General features: G+C 49.2%; 2 protein-coding genes across 3 annotated transcripts in view; one reads left to right on the forward strand and one right to left on the reverse strand.

Moving 5' to 3' along the window:
* NT5C2 (5'-nucleotidase, cytosolic II) overlaps positions 1-7416 on the forward strand; it is a 61772-nt gene extending 54356 nt beyond the window's left edge. For both annotated transcript variants that reach the window (XM_051617138.1, XM_051617139.1), the window contains 9 exons: positions 225-308; positions 1036-1077; positions 2237-2344; positions 2690-2756; positions 3389-3559; positions 4397-4448; positions 4680-4740; positions 5259-5435; positions 5664-7416. In XM_051617138.1, coding sequence (XP_051473098.1) covers positions 225-308; positions 1036-1077; positions 2237-2344; positions 2690-2756; positions 3389-3559; positions 4397-4448; positions 4680-4740; positions 5259-5435; positions 5664-5921 — 1020 coding nt within the window. In that variant the 3' untranslated portion in view covers positions 5922-7416. The remainder of the gene's footprint in view (positions 1-224; positions 309-1035; positions 1078-2236; positions 2345-2689; positions 2757-3388; positions 3560-4396; positions 4449-4679; positions 4741-5258; positions 5436-5663) is intronic.
* A 2082-nt stretch (positions 7417-9498) lies between these two features.
* The window catches only part of CNNM2 (cyclin and CBS domain divalent metal cation transport mediator 2), a 120905-nt gene continuing 112508 nt past the window's right edge, over positions 9499-17895 (reverse strand). Inside the window, exon 8 of the mRNA XM_051618436.1 lies at positions 9499-17358. Coding sequence (XP_051474396.1) covers positions 17149-17358 — 210 coding nt within the window. The 3' untranslated portion in view covers positions 9499-17148. The remainder of the gene's footprint in view (positions 17359-17895) is intronic.

Genomic DNA, 17895 nt, shown 5'->3' on the forward strand with positions numbered 1-17895 from the left:
TGAACCCTTCCCCCTCGCCTTCCTCCCCTGGGCTGTGCTGTGCAGAGGTGTTATGTGGAGGGACCAGCAACTTTCCTGGCTCTGGCCAGTGCCAAAACACATGAATTTGCTTGCTTGATGGTTTGCTTTGCTTTTTTGTGTCTGGTGGGATCATAGTTGAGTTTTTTGCCCAGGATGGATCTCTGTAACTTATGTGTGTGACTTGTATGTCCCTTGGCTTTCAGGGGAAGCTGCCACTGCTGCTCAGCCGCATGAATGAAGTTGGGAAGGTGTTTCTTGTCACAAACAGTGATTATAAATACACAGATGTAAGTGCTGCTTGAATTGCTGTATTGGTATGTAACAAAAAAAGCGAAAATCAGCCATTCATTTGTATGAGTTTTGGTAGGACATCTTCTGGTGGAGAATCAGGTATTTTCTAAGCTAGGTGTAGGATGGTTTTGTGGTGAATGCAGATGAGGTCTTGAGTCATCTTTTTTAGTCCTGGTTCTGCTACTGACCTGGCTTAAATCCCTCTGTGCCTCATGCAGTTCCTCAGCAGTTAAAAGTCTGACAGAGAAAGTGATACTAGTTTTAGATTCCAGCATCCTTTAAAATGCAGAACTTCCCTTCCAAGTCAGGTAGTGTGAGTACAGACAGGTCACCAAAGCCATGGTCCTGGAGAGGTCTAAGAGCCAGAAAGGGCTGTCTGCTGTGGTGTAGGAATAAACAGGCTTCCTTTATCTCCAGGTAAATGTCAAGATGTTACAACACTGCTATTTATTTGCCATTTTAAAGCATTGCAAGATATATCTGAAGCAGTGTGCAGACTTTTGAGGCAAATACAGTTTTTGTTTATAAAAGTAACTGGTTTAATTCCTGTCACTTTAAATTCCAACCATTCATTTTGTCTCCCAATCTTATGTTGACTTCCATGTAAATCTTAAAAATAAAGTTCTGAAACCTGAAAAGAAGAAAGCAGAAAAGTATGCTTTTTAAATTACTAAAATGTATGTTTAAAAGCGCGTTTTTGACTGCTTTCTTTCTGTCTTTCAGAAAATTATGACTTACTTGTTTGACTTTCCACATGGACCAAAGGTATGTGATTTCTAGACTGCAGTTCCAATAGCAACTGATGTGCCTAATTATCTGTGTAGCTGGAAAGCATTTTAATCCTGCTTCATCGGCTGCATGGGATTAGTTGCTTTAATCTGGTTAAAATACACTTGCTGTTTTGTGTCCTATTTGAATGGGATCAAAGCAAATACAATATAACAAAGATAAAAGAGGCATCATCTGGTCTCAAACAATAATCTGTGTTAATAATAACATTATTTTAGTGACAAGATATTTTAACTGTGGCATTTTGCAGCCAGGTTTCTTAGAAATCTTGCACAATGTTTGAGATCTTGTTAAAAAAACCCATCTTGATGGAAAGGAAAGAGTTTTCTAAAACAGCAGAAACATTTATGGTTTATTGTACCTTGACAGTGGTAACTCCAGAAATTTTAGCCATGCTTTTTCTGAGGCCAAGACTCAGCCCTGCAAATTTTGGAGAGAGGCTTAGGAGCTGAATTTATACTGCTTTCTTAGTCTCTCAGTGGGAGGCTCTCTCACACCCAAAAGATGTGTTTTCACACTGTGCTCTAAAGGCAGAAGGCAGCCAAGGGAGAAATTTTCAGAACATGGAAAATCACCGTAACTGATAGCTCAAATGACTCCTTGCTGTGGTCTTGATCTCAGAAAGGGTGGTAACATGGAGTAGAAAGGGCTCATGAATGTCCAGTGTCCTTCAGGCAGGGCTGTGATTCAAAGTTGTGCTCTGTGGAGTAGAGTCCAGGCATCTTCCTATTCCTTCCAATTGTACCAGCGTGGCCTCGCAAAGCTGAAGCTGTGGAGTCGCGTGTGTCTGGATCTATGCAGGATGTCACCTTCAGAAACAGTGGCAGCTGTGTCGTTTACAGCCTCTCTTCACATGATGGCTGTGCTGTGACATGGATGTTTGGTTCCTTTCTACTTCACACCATGTCCTCAGTCCTCACTGCCAGGCTGGATTGGGATGGGCTTGCCACAGAGGGGCAGTGCTTTAGGAGGCAGCGCTGGCAACACAGCATCGTACCGCAAGTGGCACGAGCTGGGGGATTTTGATGGACCAGCAATGTCACAGAGTCATGGCTATGGACAATGACACTCTGGTTACACTCCCTGCAGTTGATTGTGTTGTGCCTGATGCTGGGGTTTGTTTTTGCCTTTGCAGCCTGGGAGTGCCCATCGGCCATGGCAGTCCTACTTTGACCTGATCCTGGTAGATGCACGAAAACCCCTCTTCTTTGGGGAAGGCACGGTGTTGCGGCAGGTGGACACGGTGAGTGGCATGGGGAGGGTGTGTCTGCGGCTGAAAGGGCTTGTGCACCTCCTGTGTGGTGTGTCTCAGTGGCAACAGACAACGCAGTGTTCAGACAGGACATGCCCTAGAGATGGTGGGCTGGCTTCTCAGTGATTCCTGAGCAACCCCATTGCCTGGGGCACAGCACAGCTTGAGGCTTTGCTGGCTTCTGTAACTTTATGCAGGTGGCAGTTGGAAAATAATGTGGAAAGCCACTTCTATGCTGCCTGGGTCTGAGAGAGAGACAAAGAGTGAAGTATCAATAGGACAGCAAAGATCCAGACCATCAGCTGTTCTGTACTAACACAATGTCTCCTTTCTCAGGTGACTGGGAAGCTGAAGATTGGGACCTACACTGGCCCACTGCAGCACGGCATAGTGTACTCAGGAGGTGAGGCAACACCCTTCTTGTCCTGTGTAGTGGCTTTGAGGTGTCCTTGTGGTCTTCAGCCCCTCTGGCTGTTAGAGGACTTGTGCAAGGTGCTGGGCAAGGCTGGGTTTCCCAAAGCGCATTTTACTGTGCCCTCTGCACACTGCACCAGAAGCTCTCCATCATCGTTGCTGCCCATTGCAGGGAAGCAATGGACTCATTTCTCCTCAAATGCCCTTTACTTCCTCACCAGGGAGGAACTGGCCTTGAGGTGGAGGGAAAGCTGCAGCTGGCCCAATGCAATGTTCCCAGTTGTACTTACAGTGCTGCCACCAGTGTGACCTTACTTGGAGGGTGCGCTGAGCTAGGGAAGGGCAGTGGGTGGATATACAGAGGTGCCTGATGCCCAGGGCTCCACTACTGTCACGTGGAGTGGAATGCAGCGTGGTCCCTCTGCTGCTGCCATTCATGTGCAGGGTGTGCATGGGCAAAGCTGCCCTGGGTGAACTCCCAGGTCAGTGGACACAGCCCCTTGCTGCCATGACCAAGCAGGGGTTCTGGGAGGAAAATGTACCTTCTCTGCATGGTTGTCTGAAGTAAGCCACATGTTTCCTTTTGGCTCCTTTTTCTGAACCATGCCATTCTTCTCTCAGGCTCTTCGGACACAGTCTGTGACCTGCTAGGGGCCAAAGGGAAGGATATCTTGTACATTGGAGACCATATCTTTGGAGACATCCTCAAATCCAAGAAGCGCCAGGGCTGGAGGACCTTCCTGGTGATCCCCGAGCTGGCGCAGGAGCTGCATGTCTGGACAGACAAAAGTGGTCAGCAGCTGGGCAAACCCCAGGCCAGGCTTTGCTCTTGTTTGTCTGGTGCTGCACCTCCGAGATCACCAGGCCATAGGGGTGCAGGGGAGAGGTCACCCTGGCTTGGCTGCTTCTCCTTTCAGCTTTTTCCCTGAGTCTTGGTGTTGGTGGTAGGAGCTGGGACAGCTCTCCATGGGCTGACCACGGGGTCCCAGGCCTTTCCTGTGTTCTTACCCAGGCCACTTGCGGGAGATCAGCCAAGTGCTGACTTAGCCATGGGAGAAGCTGCAGCTGGGTGGGATTGAGTTATTTCTCATCCATGACCCTGCCCCAAAAACTCCTCTCCCTCTGCCCATATAGAGCTGTGGCTTCTCTGGTAAGACATATGGGTTATTCTCCCTATAATGCCTGAGTCATGACTGCTCTCCCATCTGCTGGGAGTCCCTGCCCACCAGCCACTTCCTCCTCATTCCTCCTGCTCCCTCTGCTGCTCTACTGCCCAAGTGCTATATGTTTCCCATCTTCTAGCACTACTGCTTTTCTCCCAGGTTTGCCCTTTGCTGCGTAAATAGGTCTGGGGGTTATGCAAGTTGGCCCATGGCTGGTTGGAAGGTTTTGGTAAGGGCTGTGAAGGTTCAGCCTCAAAAACAGAAACCAAGTGCAAAGCTCTGCCAGTGGCACAGAGGGCAATTGAACCCTGTCCCTGTGCAGTGGCCATCAGGTGCCATGCTCCTTGATGCAGTGCCCCTCCACTGCCGTGCAAGGGGAGCAGGCAGGATGGCAGGTTTACTTTCAGCCCTCTTCATTTCAACAGTTTAAACTTACTTTTTCTCCTTTCTTTTCTGAATTTTCCAGCCCTTTTTGAAGAGCTGCAGAGTCTGGACATTTTCTTGGCCGAGCTATACAAGTGAGTGTTCAAACACTGACAACTTTCCTCTCAGCCTAGAGACAGCTAACGAGTGGCTCTGATGAAACCTTGGGGTTGGGTTGGCCAGAGCTGCTGGGGTGCTGCCAGAGCTTTTTCCACAAGACCAACCTTCCCCTCCAGACCAGTCTCCCTCCCCCGAGCCCCCATCCCACAGCATCTGGTTCTGAAAGGCTTTTCACACCATGTATTTACCTTCTCGCCTGTAACTAGGCATCTGGACAGTAGCAGCAATGAACGCCCTGACATCAGCTCCATCCAGAGACGCATTAAGGTACTAGTCATAAAAAATTCCCTTTTACCCTTTTGGATTCCAAAGGGCTTGACAACCCAACCCCCCCTGCTCAGCCCTGAAATGCTTTGCTCTGTCTTTGGGTGGGCATGGCAGGCTTGGCAAAGCTGTTCTATGTTTGTGGATGCAAGTGGAGGAGCTTCTCAGCTCACTGGTGTCACCGGGTCTCCTGAAAGGCAGCCTGGTCTGGAACAGGTTCTTCATTCACACAGCAGCACTGACTGATGGTGCTCACTGCTGCAGAATGTGGCCTCTGGTTCAGCCAGCCCTGGGGTGCCAGCCTGGGGCAGGTACTGCCCTGAACCCTCTGCTGCCTTCCTCTCTGCTAGCTGGGACTCAGCTGTGCTCTGATGCTGCAGGATACGAGCACAGAAAGCCTTGCTGGAGACCCTTGCGGATCTCACGTAGCCCCCAGCCCTCAATGCACTCCATTTCAGTGTTGTCATGGCTCCACGCTGCTGTCTGCCCAGCCCAGGATCTAACCTGCTCTTTGCTTGTAGAAAGTGACCCACGACATGGACATGTGCTACGGGATGATGGGGAGCCTCTTCCGCAGTGGCTCCCGGCAGACCCTGTTTGCCAGCCAGGTGATGCGCTACGCTGATCTCTATGCAGCCTCTTTCATCAACCTCCTCTACTACCCCTTCAGCTACCTCTTCAGAGCTGCCCATGTTCTGGTGAGTTGCAGACCCCAGGGAGGTAGGCAGGGGTCCTAAAGGTGCCTACACTTGTGTTTGTTAACATTTCCACAAGCTGCTAGCACCAGGAACCAGCACCTTGGAGGGCTGGGTGGTATTTGATGCATCTTAGTCCAAAGGGTCACATTCTGGGGTTTGTTCTCCATCTGTCTCAGGGAGATACCCTGGGACACCCATTGCCATCTCTTCTCTCACGTACATGTGTAGATGCCACATGAGTCCACAGTAGAGCACACACACGTCGACATCAATGAGAAGGAGTCGCCGATGGCCACGCGCAATCGCACCTCAGTGGATTTTAAAGATTCTGACTACAAGCGGCATCAACTGACCCGCTCCATCAGTGAGATCAAACCACCCAACCTCTTCCCCCAAGCACCTCAGGAAATCACACATTGCCATGATGAAGATGATGATGAGGAAGAGGAAGAGGAGGAAGAAGAGGAGGAAGAGGAAGAGGAATAAGAAGGAAAAAGAAAAGCATCTCTGAAGACAAAATGTGACTCTAGCAGTGATCAGGAGCAGATTCCTTTCTTGGGGCCCTTGGGATGATGGGTTGGGGGGGTGTGATTCTTGTAAAGGCACATTTTGAAAGTGTCAGAAAACTTTTAACAAATTAACACTAATTATGAGGAGACCCTTGTTTTCAGTTTTGCAGACGGTTCAAAAAGCTGATGGATTCTGCCTGGGTGGTGCATTCAGATTGAACTGCCCACCTGTACTGTCATGCTGCTCCCACTACATTTTGGGATGCTGCATGTTCCTCCATTTCCTGTTACTCATTTCATTCAATTTTCATTTGAACGGTGTCCTGTGAACGGTTTTTGCCATTTGTTACATTCTCCGTGGAGACGGAAGGGATGTGCTGGGCCCTGCAGGAGACAAAATGATCCAAATCCTCCTGCCTGTTGGGTTGCTGCCCTTAACCCTCTGCTTATGGGTTACAAAGTCTCCCCTCCCCACATTAGCCAGGATGTTGCTGTGATTTCCAGCACTCAAGTTTGCTCTTTGCTTGGTGTGAGTTTCTCTGTGTAACTGGGCCGATTCCTCTGGCTGTCACAGATGGCAGTGGGATTCCAGCTCTTGCCTATCTGCAGCTGTACACGTTTTGGCTTGTAGGTGCTTGTTATCCTCTCCCAGTGTTTCAAAGCTCTTTCATCATCGGCATGTGATGCATGATTTCCAGTGCATTTCTCACAGCTGAGCAGCACACTGTGTTCTCAACTCCTGTAGTTTCAGCACTAAATATTAACCCAGGAGCTTGAAGCTACTGCTTTAGCGTTATGTTAGTTGTTTTTTTTCCTGCTGCCTTTTACTGACCTTTCTGTCTGCTCAGCTTTAACAAAGCGAAGTATCCCAAAGACAAACCCAGCCACCACCTGGAGTGAAAGGGCCTGTTATTCCAGGGTGCTGTGGGCCTTGTGTCTCTGCCCTAAACTAGGAAACAACATGTGCCCCAGGGCCAGCTGGGAAACTCCAGTCTGGCTGGCACCTGCCCTGTCTTTGGCCTGGCTGGCACAGAGCAAACAGAGCCTCATGGCAGCTTGTGGTGGGCAAGGCTGTGTCCCCATCCGAGGGTGATGACTGCAGGCTGTCAGGTGGGGACTGGGGCTGCCCTGCAGGGAGGGGCAAGCATTCCATGTGCTGGAGAATCAGCCCCAGGGAAGGAACAGGGCTGGCTTGCAGTTGGGCATCAGTGCCCTGCAGTTTTCCTCCATGTCATGGGTGCAGCCTCCCTTACTCCAGCCTGTGCCGTTTGCTGTGAAGGGATTACAACGAGGGCCCTCTTGTAATTAATTTGACTGTTGTTTCAGTACCATAAACTCATTTAATCCTTTTTTTTTTTCATTTTAAAATAACTTAGGAGAAAATTGAAAACACACCACCAACATCTGAGCAGGGAACATTGCTGCTGTAGTGGCAGTTGTTCAAGTCAATAAATGATGATGTTTCTAAGAAACGCCTGGTGCTTTGTGGTGCATTGCTGAGATGAGGGCTTTGCTGGAGGTGGCAGAAAGCACCAGGACTGGTCTCTGTGGGGTTCCCGGTGGGACTGGTGGCTGAGGAAGAGAAGCATCTCTGGGGATTGGCTGCATGAAGCATTGTCAAGCAATGGCTGTGGATCTGCCTGTAAGGGCTTGTTTGGACCCCAAGGAGCAGGCGGGCAGGAAGTGACAGGAAGCATGAAGCTTTTGTTATCCCCACTGGCTTCACAGGAGGCACACCGAGGCAAAGAAACTTTGTGGCCTTGATTCAGAGAGGGAGGAGGGGCACCCTGCTACTGCCTCTAACATTGTACCTTTCCAGGCCTCTTTCCCACAGGCATTACCAAGGGCTGCTCCCCACTATGCATGACCTGTGCCCAGGATAGCACTGGTGGCACAGCATGGCCCACAGTCACCAGGAGCTGCAAACCTGGCCAAAGAGGCTGCCTGTACCCTGCGTGCCTGGCCAAGCCAGGGAGGACCCTGGGGACAGCAAAATGCTGCGCTGAGCCCTCACCTTTAAACAAACTCCTTGTATCAACCAAGCCAGACCAGATGAGGCCCTGCCCTCACAGAAGGGTGCTCAGTACCCAGAGCCCAAAGTGCCAAACAACAAAGCAACACTAAATGGCTGCAGACCAAAAATCAGGGACTGTTGAAACCCCCAGACCCAGCACTGGGTCCCTGACCCCTTGATTTCTGAGGGCTGGAGAACAGCTAATTTGTACCACAGTGAGAGTGGCTGCAGGAGGGCTTTGAGCCCTTTCCCTAAAGGCCGTGCTGGGCTTTGCTATGTTTAAACATCATTTCTCCAAGTATAGCCACTTGAATTTTTTAAGCTTTAGCTCAGCAGCTGGGGCGGGTGTGCTGCCGCAGGAAGAGAGGTCTGGGGACCTCCTGTGCATTCCTCCTTCCTAACTGGTCTCCACAAATAGCTCGCTCCCAGCCCAGGGCTATTTCTGACTGTGATGGGGAGAAGACACCTCAAGACCAGAGCAATGGAAAGTATTTGACCCTCACTCAATGGTGGGAAAGCAGCAGGCAGAACCTGCAGACACTTCTTACTGCCCAGCCTTGTGCCCCGCTGCCCCATCCTATGCCCACCACAAAGCTTGAGCAGCAGCTGCCCAACTCACCTAAAAGCCAGGGCTTAGCAGCCCAGGAGCTGTGCAAGGAAGTCCAGCACCAGGAAAGCAGCTGGTGAAAGGGCTGTGAGGAGGCCAGGGCTCGAGGGGTGGCAGAGGCACAAAACGGGCAAACAGCAGGGCTGTATCTGGCACACAGGAAAGGGTGAGATGATCCTTCACCAGCATGGAGCTGGGCATGCTGCTGGGCTGGGGATGAAGCATGAGCTCAGTCTCCTGCTCAGAAATACACACACCTCTGTCACTGCAGGCACCACACAACTCTGCTGCCGAGGTCCCAACGTCAGGGGGGGTGGGCAGCAGCACCTAAGGCAGGGGGATGGTCTCATTCCACCACTGACTCCCATCCAATGGAGCCACCATCACCACCAACCACATCCCTTCCTGGCAGCACCCAGCCATGCACTGCCTGGCACGGACACCCACTAGAGATGGACAGATAGACGGCAACTACACTTCTTGACAAACAAACGTGGTATATGGAATGCAGGTTGTAAATAAAGGGGTTTTATTAGTGAAAGAAAAAGTCATTCACCCTTGAGGGAACTTCAGAAAGTCAGCTGCTTGCCATTGCCACCAGCTTCCCACCTCCCAGTCAACAAAACCACTGACACAGCCCTCCCCAGCTCAAGAACTTACTGGCCCATACCCACCAAAGTGATGAGCAAGACCTGCCTCTAAGGATCCAGCTTCTCCATGGCTCTTGAGAGTTGGAGATTAAAGACCACTGATGTGCCAATAGCAGAGATCTGGGTCCAGGATCACTGACATCCGCCCCACCACCCGCATGCCAAAATCCATCCCTTGGGAATGAGGAGGGGGAGCATGGAGGAGGGAAAAATGCATAAACTGGAATGTTCAACAGAAAAAAAAAAATCACCATTTATCTAAAAAGAATAGAAACAAACAAAATGCTTTAAAACAAAATCACAAAATATACAAATAAATCTGGTACAAAATAAATAGGAAAGATTGGAAATCTACAACAAAATTGGAATAATTATAAAATTCATTTGTATGACAATCAGTATATGAAACGTATACACTTCATTCAGGATTTCAGTTGTGCTTATTGAGGTTTATGTACACACACAGAAATACTGTAGTCAGAATACTACAACTCTGGGAACCCGAAGCATGTACAATATGATACAATTTGCAAAGACCAAGTACGATGGCAAATAAGACCCAGGGAAGAGCTGGCCAGAGTGGCTGAGTGGGTCCAGATACCCACAAAATGCACTGCAGAGGGAGAGTCACCACACTTTTGAGTGGGGGGATATTGAGGCCAAGCCAGCAGCGGCCATGAGGAGGCTCAGCGCAGCCAGGAAGGACCTGACTGCAGGATAAAGGTTTGGTGTGAGACCTCCAGCTGCTGAGCACCAGCCACTCCTGGATTCCAGAATGTTTCTCAAGTATTTGGGTTTTCCAATTCAATGTGTTTGGCATCCAGGCACCTACACAATTATTCAGGTATGGAGGTTGTCTCTGCAGCTGCATGCGCTGGAGAAATCACACCCCAAGAGCTCTGAGGTCCCTCAGCAGGGCCTGATCCTGAACTACTTGTAAGCCACCCTTGCATTAAATGGGACCGGAGCACTGGGGCTGTGGTCCTAGTGGGTTTCCACTCTTCAAATTTCATGCAGTGTGGGAGAAAGGCACAGCCCCTCAAGCAGCATCTCCTACACTTAGTGTGAGGAATGAAGACAGGATGGTCACAGCATTGCCTGTTCCTGACTGCTGCACCTCCTTCTCTCACCCTCCTGAACACTCAACCAAACCACAGCAAGAAGAGCAGAGGAACAGCCACAGCTGATGCCAGAGCAGCAGCCACAAAAGCCACATTGCTGAATGCAAGCCAGCAAAATGTAGGACACAGCACGTACCCTGGGTAAGAACCCTGCAACCAAACCAGCCCAGCCCAGCCTGCTGGGACCTGAGACTTTAAAGCAGGAGTGACACTAGAGCTATCTGGGCAAGGCCAGTCTGTCACTTCTGTGAACAGAGGAGCTCACTGGGAGTCCCCGCCACACTCCCACAGTGATCTTTGGGCAAATCCACAAGGCATGCATTCAATATTGGCACTTCCAACTAAAGGCCTATGATCCAGGGTTCTCATCTGATACCTACAAGTTTCTCCCTTGAATTTTAAGGGATTTGTTACAACAGTCATGTCCAGAGGATTAAAAAAAAAAACAAACACCTCCTTTTATAAAGCTCTCCAAGCTTTAGGAGGTCTCCAAACAGCTGAAATAGGATGCTAGACTGCTCCACCAAGCTCTAAATGCTAGGGTAATTCCTTCCTCCCCAGCAAACCCTGCTATCTACTGACTGCCACACTGTTTCCAGTGGAAGACAAGAGAAATCAAACCCACCTCTGGAGCACTGGAGCCACCTGCAGCCTTTGCATGTTTCAGGCACTTCTTTGGCTTGTGACAGCTGGCAAACCTCAAGCCTGGCTCTGCAACAGGCAGCATCTGTTGAGAACAGCCAAACCTCTCATGCTGGGGGGAGGATTAAACATCAAGCACTTCATTAGCCAGAAATCTGTGCTGGACAGGCAAGAGCAGCCAGGGCACCATCCTCTGCAGGATCCCAGTGATTGGCCCTGCTCAGAGGAAAACAGGGCCGTAAGGAGAAACGTAGGAAAAACTCCAGGAAAGAGCAGAAAGGTGTTTTCCAGCTGGAGACAGAAGACCAGCAGTGTTTAGTACCGTATTTCCAAGGTGCAGAACTGCTACAGAGCCTGAATTGAGGACAATGAGAGCAAGATGACTGAGTTCAGTGCTACCCATCTGTGAAACATTTCCCTCTGCCACCTGTACCATACCACAGGCTGGAGGCAGCTTTCCAGCATCTCCTTCCCATCCCTGCAGCTCAGGGAATGGCGCTGGCATCCCAGGCTTTCTCCCCAGGTCCAGTGTCCAGCTTCTAACAGAGCAGCAAATATGCAAAACCAGCTCAAAAAGCTCAACCATACCGCTTTGGACCTGCAGCAATAGCATCTCCTAACCTGGACACAGCCTCAAGGACACAGCAATGAAACTAAACCATGGAAGAATGCAGCCCAGCATGAAGCCAGGCTATAGGATGAGAACAAGGCATGGAGTGGGATTGCCCAGGGGGCTCTGCAGGAAGCCACTGAAGTCTCTAAGTCCCCTGTGCTGGGAGGCCAGTATCACCACAGAGATTGTACCAACAAGAGATCTGCAACTGATGGCCCAAGTAACCACAACTGAGCAGAGATGATGGCAACTTCCCAGCCCAGCTTGTAGCATAGAGCTTCTTCTCTCTGCAGATCAGTCAGGATGAAGGCTGCTCTCTCCTCCATGCCATGACAATATGCCTGACTTGCAATCATGTTAGTCAAGCTCATCATTTCACTGTTGGGCCAAACCAACCCTCAGTATCCAGGGACCAGGTACTTCTTTGGGTATACTTAAGAGCCCCAGTGTAGAGCCTGCCTGGCAGCAGGGTGGGCAGCAAGCCTGGGTCTGTATCACGCTGAGCCTTTCAGCACCTGCTGGCTTCCTGCTTTGTGCCAACTTCAGGCATGGCAGCACACGGTATGGACACGGGAACCCCTCCATGCTGGTCAGACACCTTTGGGATGAAGTTAGCATCACAACATTAAATCCTCTCTGCAGCACCCTTCCCCTCCCCCAGCCCATTTTCTACTGGTAATCCAGACACTGGATAACTTGACAACTGGTACACAGGTACTAGTTTTAGAACCACAGATGTGTGTATTAGATATCATATAAAATATGGTACATCTTTCATGTGGGAATGGCTTCTATAGATAGTGTATTTCAGCACAAGGAAGATGCATGTTCCAAGGGGTCCTGGAGAACGTGGCTGTGTTCTCCATCACACAGGATACTTACACAGGATGCTTGTGAGGAGACAGCGCTGCTCTTTGCCATCCACACCCCCACACCCCTCAGCTGAGCTCTGCAGAGATCACAGGAAGCACCACTGCTGCCCGAGCAGCCCCTTGCACAAAGCTACCTCTTTGGTTTTCTTTGAGTTGATTTGAGCCAGAGCCTGACACCACCAGTGCCAAAACCTCATCCTCATCTGCGCTTGGCCCTGAAGGCTGAGAAGCAGCAATGGGTAATGTCAGTGGCCATCATGGGCAATTTGCCCTGCTCCCCCTGAGCTTTCTTCTGGTCTGAGGTGAGTGCAAAGGGCCATATCCTGAGACTCCTACTCTTGCCAGCTCCACCCACACAAAAAGGCACTTAAAGAAAAGAAGAAAACAAACAAACAAACAAAAAGTGACCCTGCAGTGAGGAAAAGTGGAGTAATTCCAGAAGAGAGGAGGAACAAAACAGCAAGCACAATGTGAATGAGTGGCTGACCCCTCTTTCAACAGGGCCCAAGAACTGCAAGCCTTGAGCAGCCAGCTCCAGCTGCTCCACATAGGTCTCTGCATCAGCCTGCCCCTGCTCAATCTGGAGCAGGAGTGTACATGGGGGCAAAAAGAGCATGAGAGGAATCTACACATGACTACAGGTTCATAGCAGAAGTGCAGAGTGGTGGAAGAACCTGCCCTGTGAAGTTTGCTCTGCTGGTGCAACTTGGATGGGGGAAGCAGCTTGTCCTGCCATGCCAGCCTCGGGGACCCTGCTCCCCAGACAGCCCAGACACCCTGCCAAGCATCCTCATCCCTCTGCAGCTACCCCATCCTGAGCCCTCCTGGAGCAGCAGCCTTCAGCTGCACAGGGATTTCAGGGAGTGAACAAGCTGGGAATAAAACAACAAGCACTTTGTAAACTCTGGAGGGTCCAAGCTTGGGGTCTACAGCAAGGCCAAGGTTGGTTTGCTAAGCCCACCCTGAGCCCCTCTCCACTCAGAACCAGCGTGCTTCATATGATCTCCATGTCACCAGAGTCAGTCTCCTTTGGAGAAAGATTCTCATTGGAAAGCAAGAACATTCCTTCACTCTTTACAAAGATTTGGCAATACACAGAATTAAAAAAAATCATAGTTACAACAGATTCAGGTTCATTTCATTTAAAGGAAATTCAACCAACAGGAGTGTAAAAGTTATAATTCACAGTTGTGCATTTAAGATATTAGTGTTGAAAACCTCACTTCAAAGAACTCTTGTGCAAAATTGTATTGACAGTAGAAACCATGGCTAGATGCTCTCCCAGCCTCCCCCGGCCAGCAGGCCATTGTCTGCCCCTCTGCCTGCAGCTGGAGGCAGATGGACAAGGGGAACAAAGGCTGCAGCAGGAGTTGACATAGGAAGATGCAGTATCCTTTCTATGTGTCAAAGCCTTGCCGAGGTCTGAGGTCAAGCCCAACAATTCCCAAAGCCACCAGCTGATACCCGGCTCCATGGTGATGACCAGCAGCCCTGCCATGTATCCTTAGGGCACTATGGAAGAGCATCTGGCATCTGAGCCCACCTGAATGCAGGCAGGCAGCCAGCGAGGCAGAGAAAGCAGACCTACTCTGGCAGGACAACCCCTGCAAGGGCACAGATGCAGGTGTCACAGCATCTCCATTGCAGTGGGGAGAGGCAAGCCCTGGTGCAGGTAAACGCCATCCAGAGGCTCAGCAGTGATGCTGAGCTGGGCACCGGGCTCCTCTGGCTGTGATGGTTCTCACCAGGAGGGCTGGGAACCCCTTGCATTTGTTAAACAGTAAAACTGTAAATACCCTGAGAACAGGGAGACTGGATATTTTCCCCTCTGGGGAGAGGACGATGCTTTGCTCTTCAAGCTAATTAGTAGTAGCAGCTCCTAACCCCTGTGGGTCAGGTACATATTTTCCATATGAAACACATCAATGATCAACTATTTTTATGGAAATTATTTCACTTCCCATTATTGGATCTGTACAAATGATGAAAAACAGTCATGCAAAAAATTGCCTGCAAATTTTGGAACAGTGCAGCCTGGGCAGAAGCAGGAGGTATTTGCTTTGGGATCACATGGCTTTGGTTGGAAAAATTGGGTTTGGGGTGGGTTTTTTTTGCCTTTTTTTTTTTTTTTTTTTTTTTTTAAAGGGAAACAGACACTGAAACAAATCCATAACCTGCCATAAGAAGCAGAAGTCAGATCCAGTGAGCAACCTCATCCCAGAGAGAGAGCTGCCCTGACTTGAGCCCTCCCTTCGTCGGCAGGTTTGACAAAACGGATACTGCATCTCAAGCTCACCACTGTGTCAAACACTTCAGAACAACTTTTACATTCAGCAACGCTAGATAAAATCTGGCAAGGCGAGTCCCTCACCGAGGACAAACGCTGTAACATCTCAACATTTTTGTTTGCAAGAAAGGTGCAATATTGGCAGCTCTCTGGGACAAATGGGGCTTAGATCGGCCGGTGCCAACATTGAGCTGTGCACTCTCAGCAGTGGCAAGGATCAGAGCAAGGATGGAGACTAAGGAAATGCTTTTAGATGGAAGTCAAAAAAAGGTTAATAAAAAGCAAAATGTGTGAGTAAAGTTTTGGGTACCCCTTTTCCTCCTCACTGGGTGCACACCTTAGATACTGTGCATTCTATGCCCCCTTGTGGGGACTTCATTCTCATGGGTGACTCCAAGGAAGAAGTGCACCTTTCCCACCAGGGAGGACAGCAAAGACCGTGGCTGCTTTCTGAAGCTGAAAGAGACAGCTTCAGAGAAAGCAGACCTAATTGGCTCTGACACCACACACACCAACTTCCTCTGAGGAGATCCTGCTGAAAAATATTGCACCTTTCCAGTCACCATTCGCAAAGACAGACCACGGGAATTTGCGGTAAGTGCCTTCCCCAGCCTGTGAGCAAGAGAGGTGGGGCAGGCCTGCAGGCACAGAGAGCTCTGGCAGTTGCATTTGGGGCTGGGGTCTTCTTCAAGGGTCAGATGAAATAATCTGTTTGTAAAAAATGGAAGGGAAATGCTACATAGCCAGGGGCCACAGAAGGGTCTCAAAATGGAGAAACCACAATGCCTGATTTATTAATCCAGATACCAAGGGCAACATTTACATTTTGATTGAGATGGCACTGGAAGGGGAGAGGATTGGGGGTGGGAATTATTTTTCATTTGAGGACTTAAGACTCCACCTGTAGGAGTGCGGAATGTGTGATGCACAACTGCTTGTACCCAGCCTGCATTCAGGTTTTTGGGGTGGAGGAATTGATTTCTGCTGCTCACCTCAGGGTGCTGTGCAGTAGCAGCAGCTGGGTGGGAGGCTCTCCATTCTGCTACCATGGTAATCCCTAAAATGGCTGTTAAAAGGGGCAACAGAGAAGGAAATGCACTAAAATCCACTCAAAGGAAGGGATATGGCTGGGAACAGCCTGGAAACAAACCTCTCCAAATCCCTGAAGTGCAATACACTCGCGTCTGAAAAGTTGTGTCAGTTCTTGCAGGGGAGAGGATGGTCCCAACTCCTCAGCAAAGCCCATCCTTGCACTGGCAGAGGTTTACTGTCACCTGGAGGATGTACTTTGGGCATTAATTGTAGCAGCAACTTTTGTGTTAATAACTAGAGATTGAAGGGGTGGGGGCAGAACTGATGTTCTCTGTTACTCAGCAAATACTGCACATCTGCTCTGGCCAAGGTGGCAGTGCGCAGGCTGCTACAGCATGCAGGTGCTTAAAAGCTTCTTAGTTTGGGGTGCACACATTACTTCATCATGCAACAATCAGGAACATCAATGAAAAATCATCCAGTTACTTCACTATGGAAAATTATGCCTGCCTTTCATTTCACAAGACTGCAGTTTTGCTAATTAAATCCTTCCCCCTCTCCCCAATATCATCTTCAACATACACAAAGTTTTCGGAGGTTACAAAACTGTGAGTGTAACAATGCTTTTTTGCCTGTTTTGCAAAGAAACCTTCTGAATTCTGAGAGATCATTAAACACCAAAGTAACCACTGCTTTCCCTGAAACTTAACTGGAAGAATGTAGGAATACTCAAATACTCATCCCTTGGCCCTCCAGGTGGCCGAAACCAGAGGTTCCTTGAAGCTTGATAATTTTTAAAACACAAGTAACATACAAGTACCAGGTAATAACTTCTTCAACAGAGCAACAAAAAGGACCAAAGAGAGGTGAAAAGAGACCTAAGGACATTGGAGCCAATTCACATAAACATGACAGAGCTCATTTGAGGTTTAAGAGGGACAGAAACAATTTAAAACTCTACAAAATACTTTTTAAAAACATGATCTCTCTTGAAAAAATAACTGGAGGAGCTTTTAAACTTCTCCATATGTGTTTGAGGAGGAAAAACCCAACAAGGATCAAAAATACAGATAAAAAATAAACATGATTCTACTTTGCAAGAAGTATTTTAATCATTCTCAAGGGTGGCTCACCATTCCCAAAGTATGCTTGAGGCTTTAGTGTCTCTTGCTCTTTGCTCCTTTCTTCCTGTTTCTTCCTCTTCTGCTCCCAGAATGGATGCAAAAGTCTTTGGTCTCAGAACACTGGATGCAGCACAGTGTTGCAAGCACATACTAACGGTGTTCACACTCAGAGAGGAGGCAGGAAGGAGCGAGGGCTGGTCCTGCTGAGGAGATGGGATGGGTGGGTTGTGGGGAGTCAGCTCCTAGATGGCTCCTTCACTGTGCATACTGTGGTTGGGCTTGTTGTGAGTCACACAGTTCTGTTCGCTCAGCAGGTTTGCTGTCTCATCCGGCAAACCGTCATGCAGCTCCGTAAGAGTCAGTTCAATTTTAGTGTTTTCACTGTCCGAGGACTGAGGTGTTTTGTCCATCCGAGATGCCATCAGGGCATTTTGGTACTGCTGTCTTGAGATCTGCTCCGAGAACAGAAGGAAGGAACAAAAAACAGCCAGTCACACTTTTGTCTCTCCTGTGGGACATGCTGAGAAAATAAAGTGCCCGGATGACCACACTTCAGCCCCTGTTTACCTGTTTCTATAAAACATCCCTGTGTTTTTCAAGTCTAGAGCATCCCAACTCTACATCACAGCATGGTGACACTTCCAGACAGGGTGGGAGCACAAAGCTGTGCAATCACTATGCTGTTCAAAGGCTGGGATTTAATCCTATGCAGAGATTTTTAAATCAGATCTCCATTTCCCTCTAACCATGCACAGAACCAGAGTTCAGTGAAGTCCTTCTCACAGCTTCAGTGAGCTCCTGGTGAGGCCCTAACAGTCCCTATAGAGCCAGAAGGTACAAGTATTACTGCTCTTGTCTAGGCCAGCAAACACAGAATGAGCTACAGCCTTATTCTGATACATAAGGGCATTTGATTCCTCCTGGAGCCACAAGTAACCAGCCCCACCAGCTACTCCGGTTCAGCTTTCTCAGCTGGGACAGGCAGCAGG

Source organism: Apus apus, chromosome 4, assembly GCF_020740795.1.
Source record: "Apus apus isolate bApuApu2 chromosome 4, bApuApu2.pri.cur, whole genome shotgun sequence".
In the NCBI taxonomy this organism is placed as follows: Eukaryota; Metazoa; Chordata; class Aves; order Apodiformes; family Apodidae; genus Apus; species Apus apus.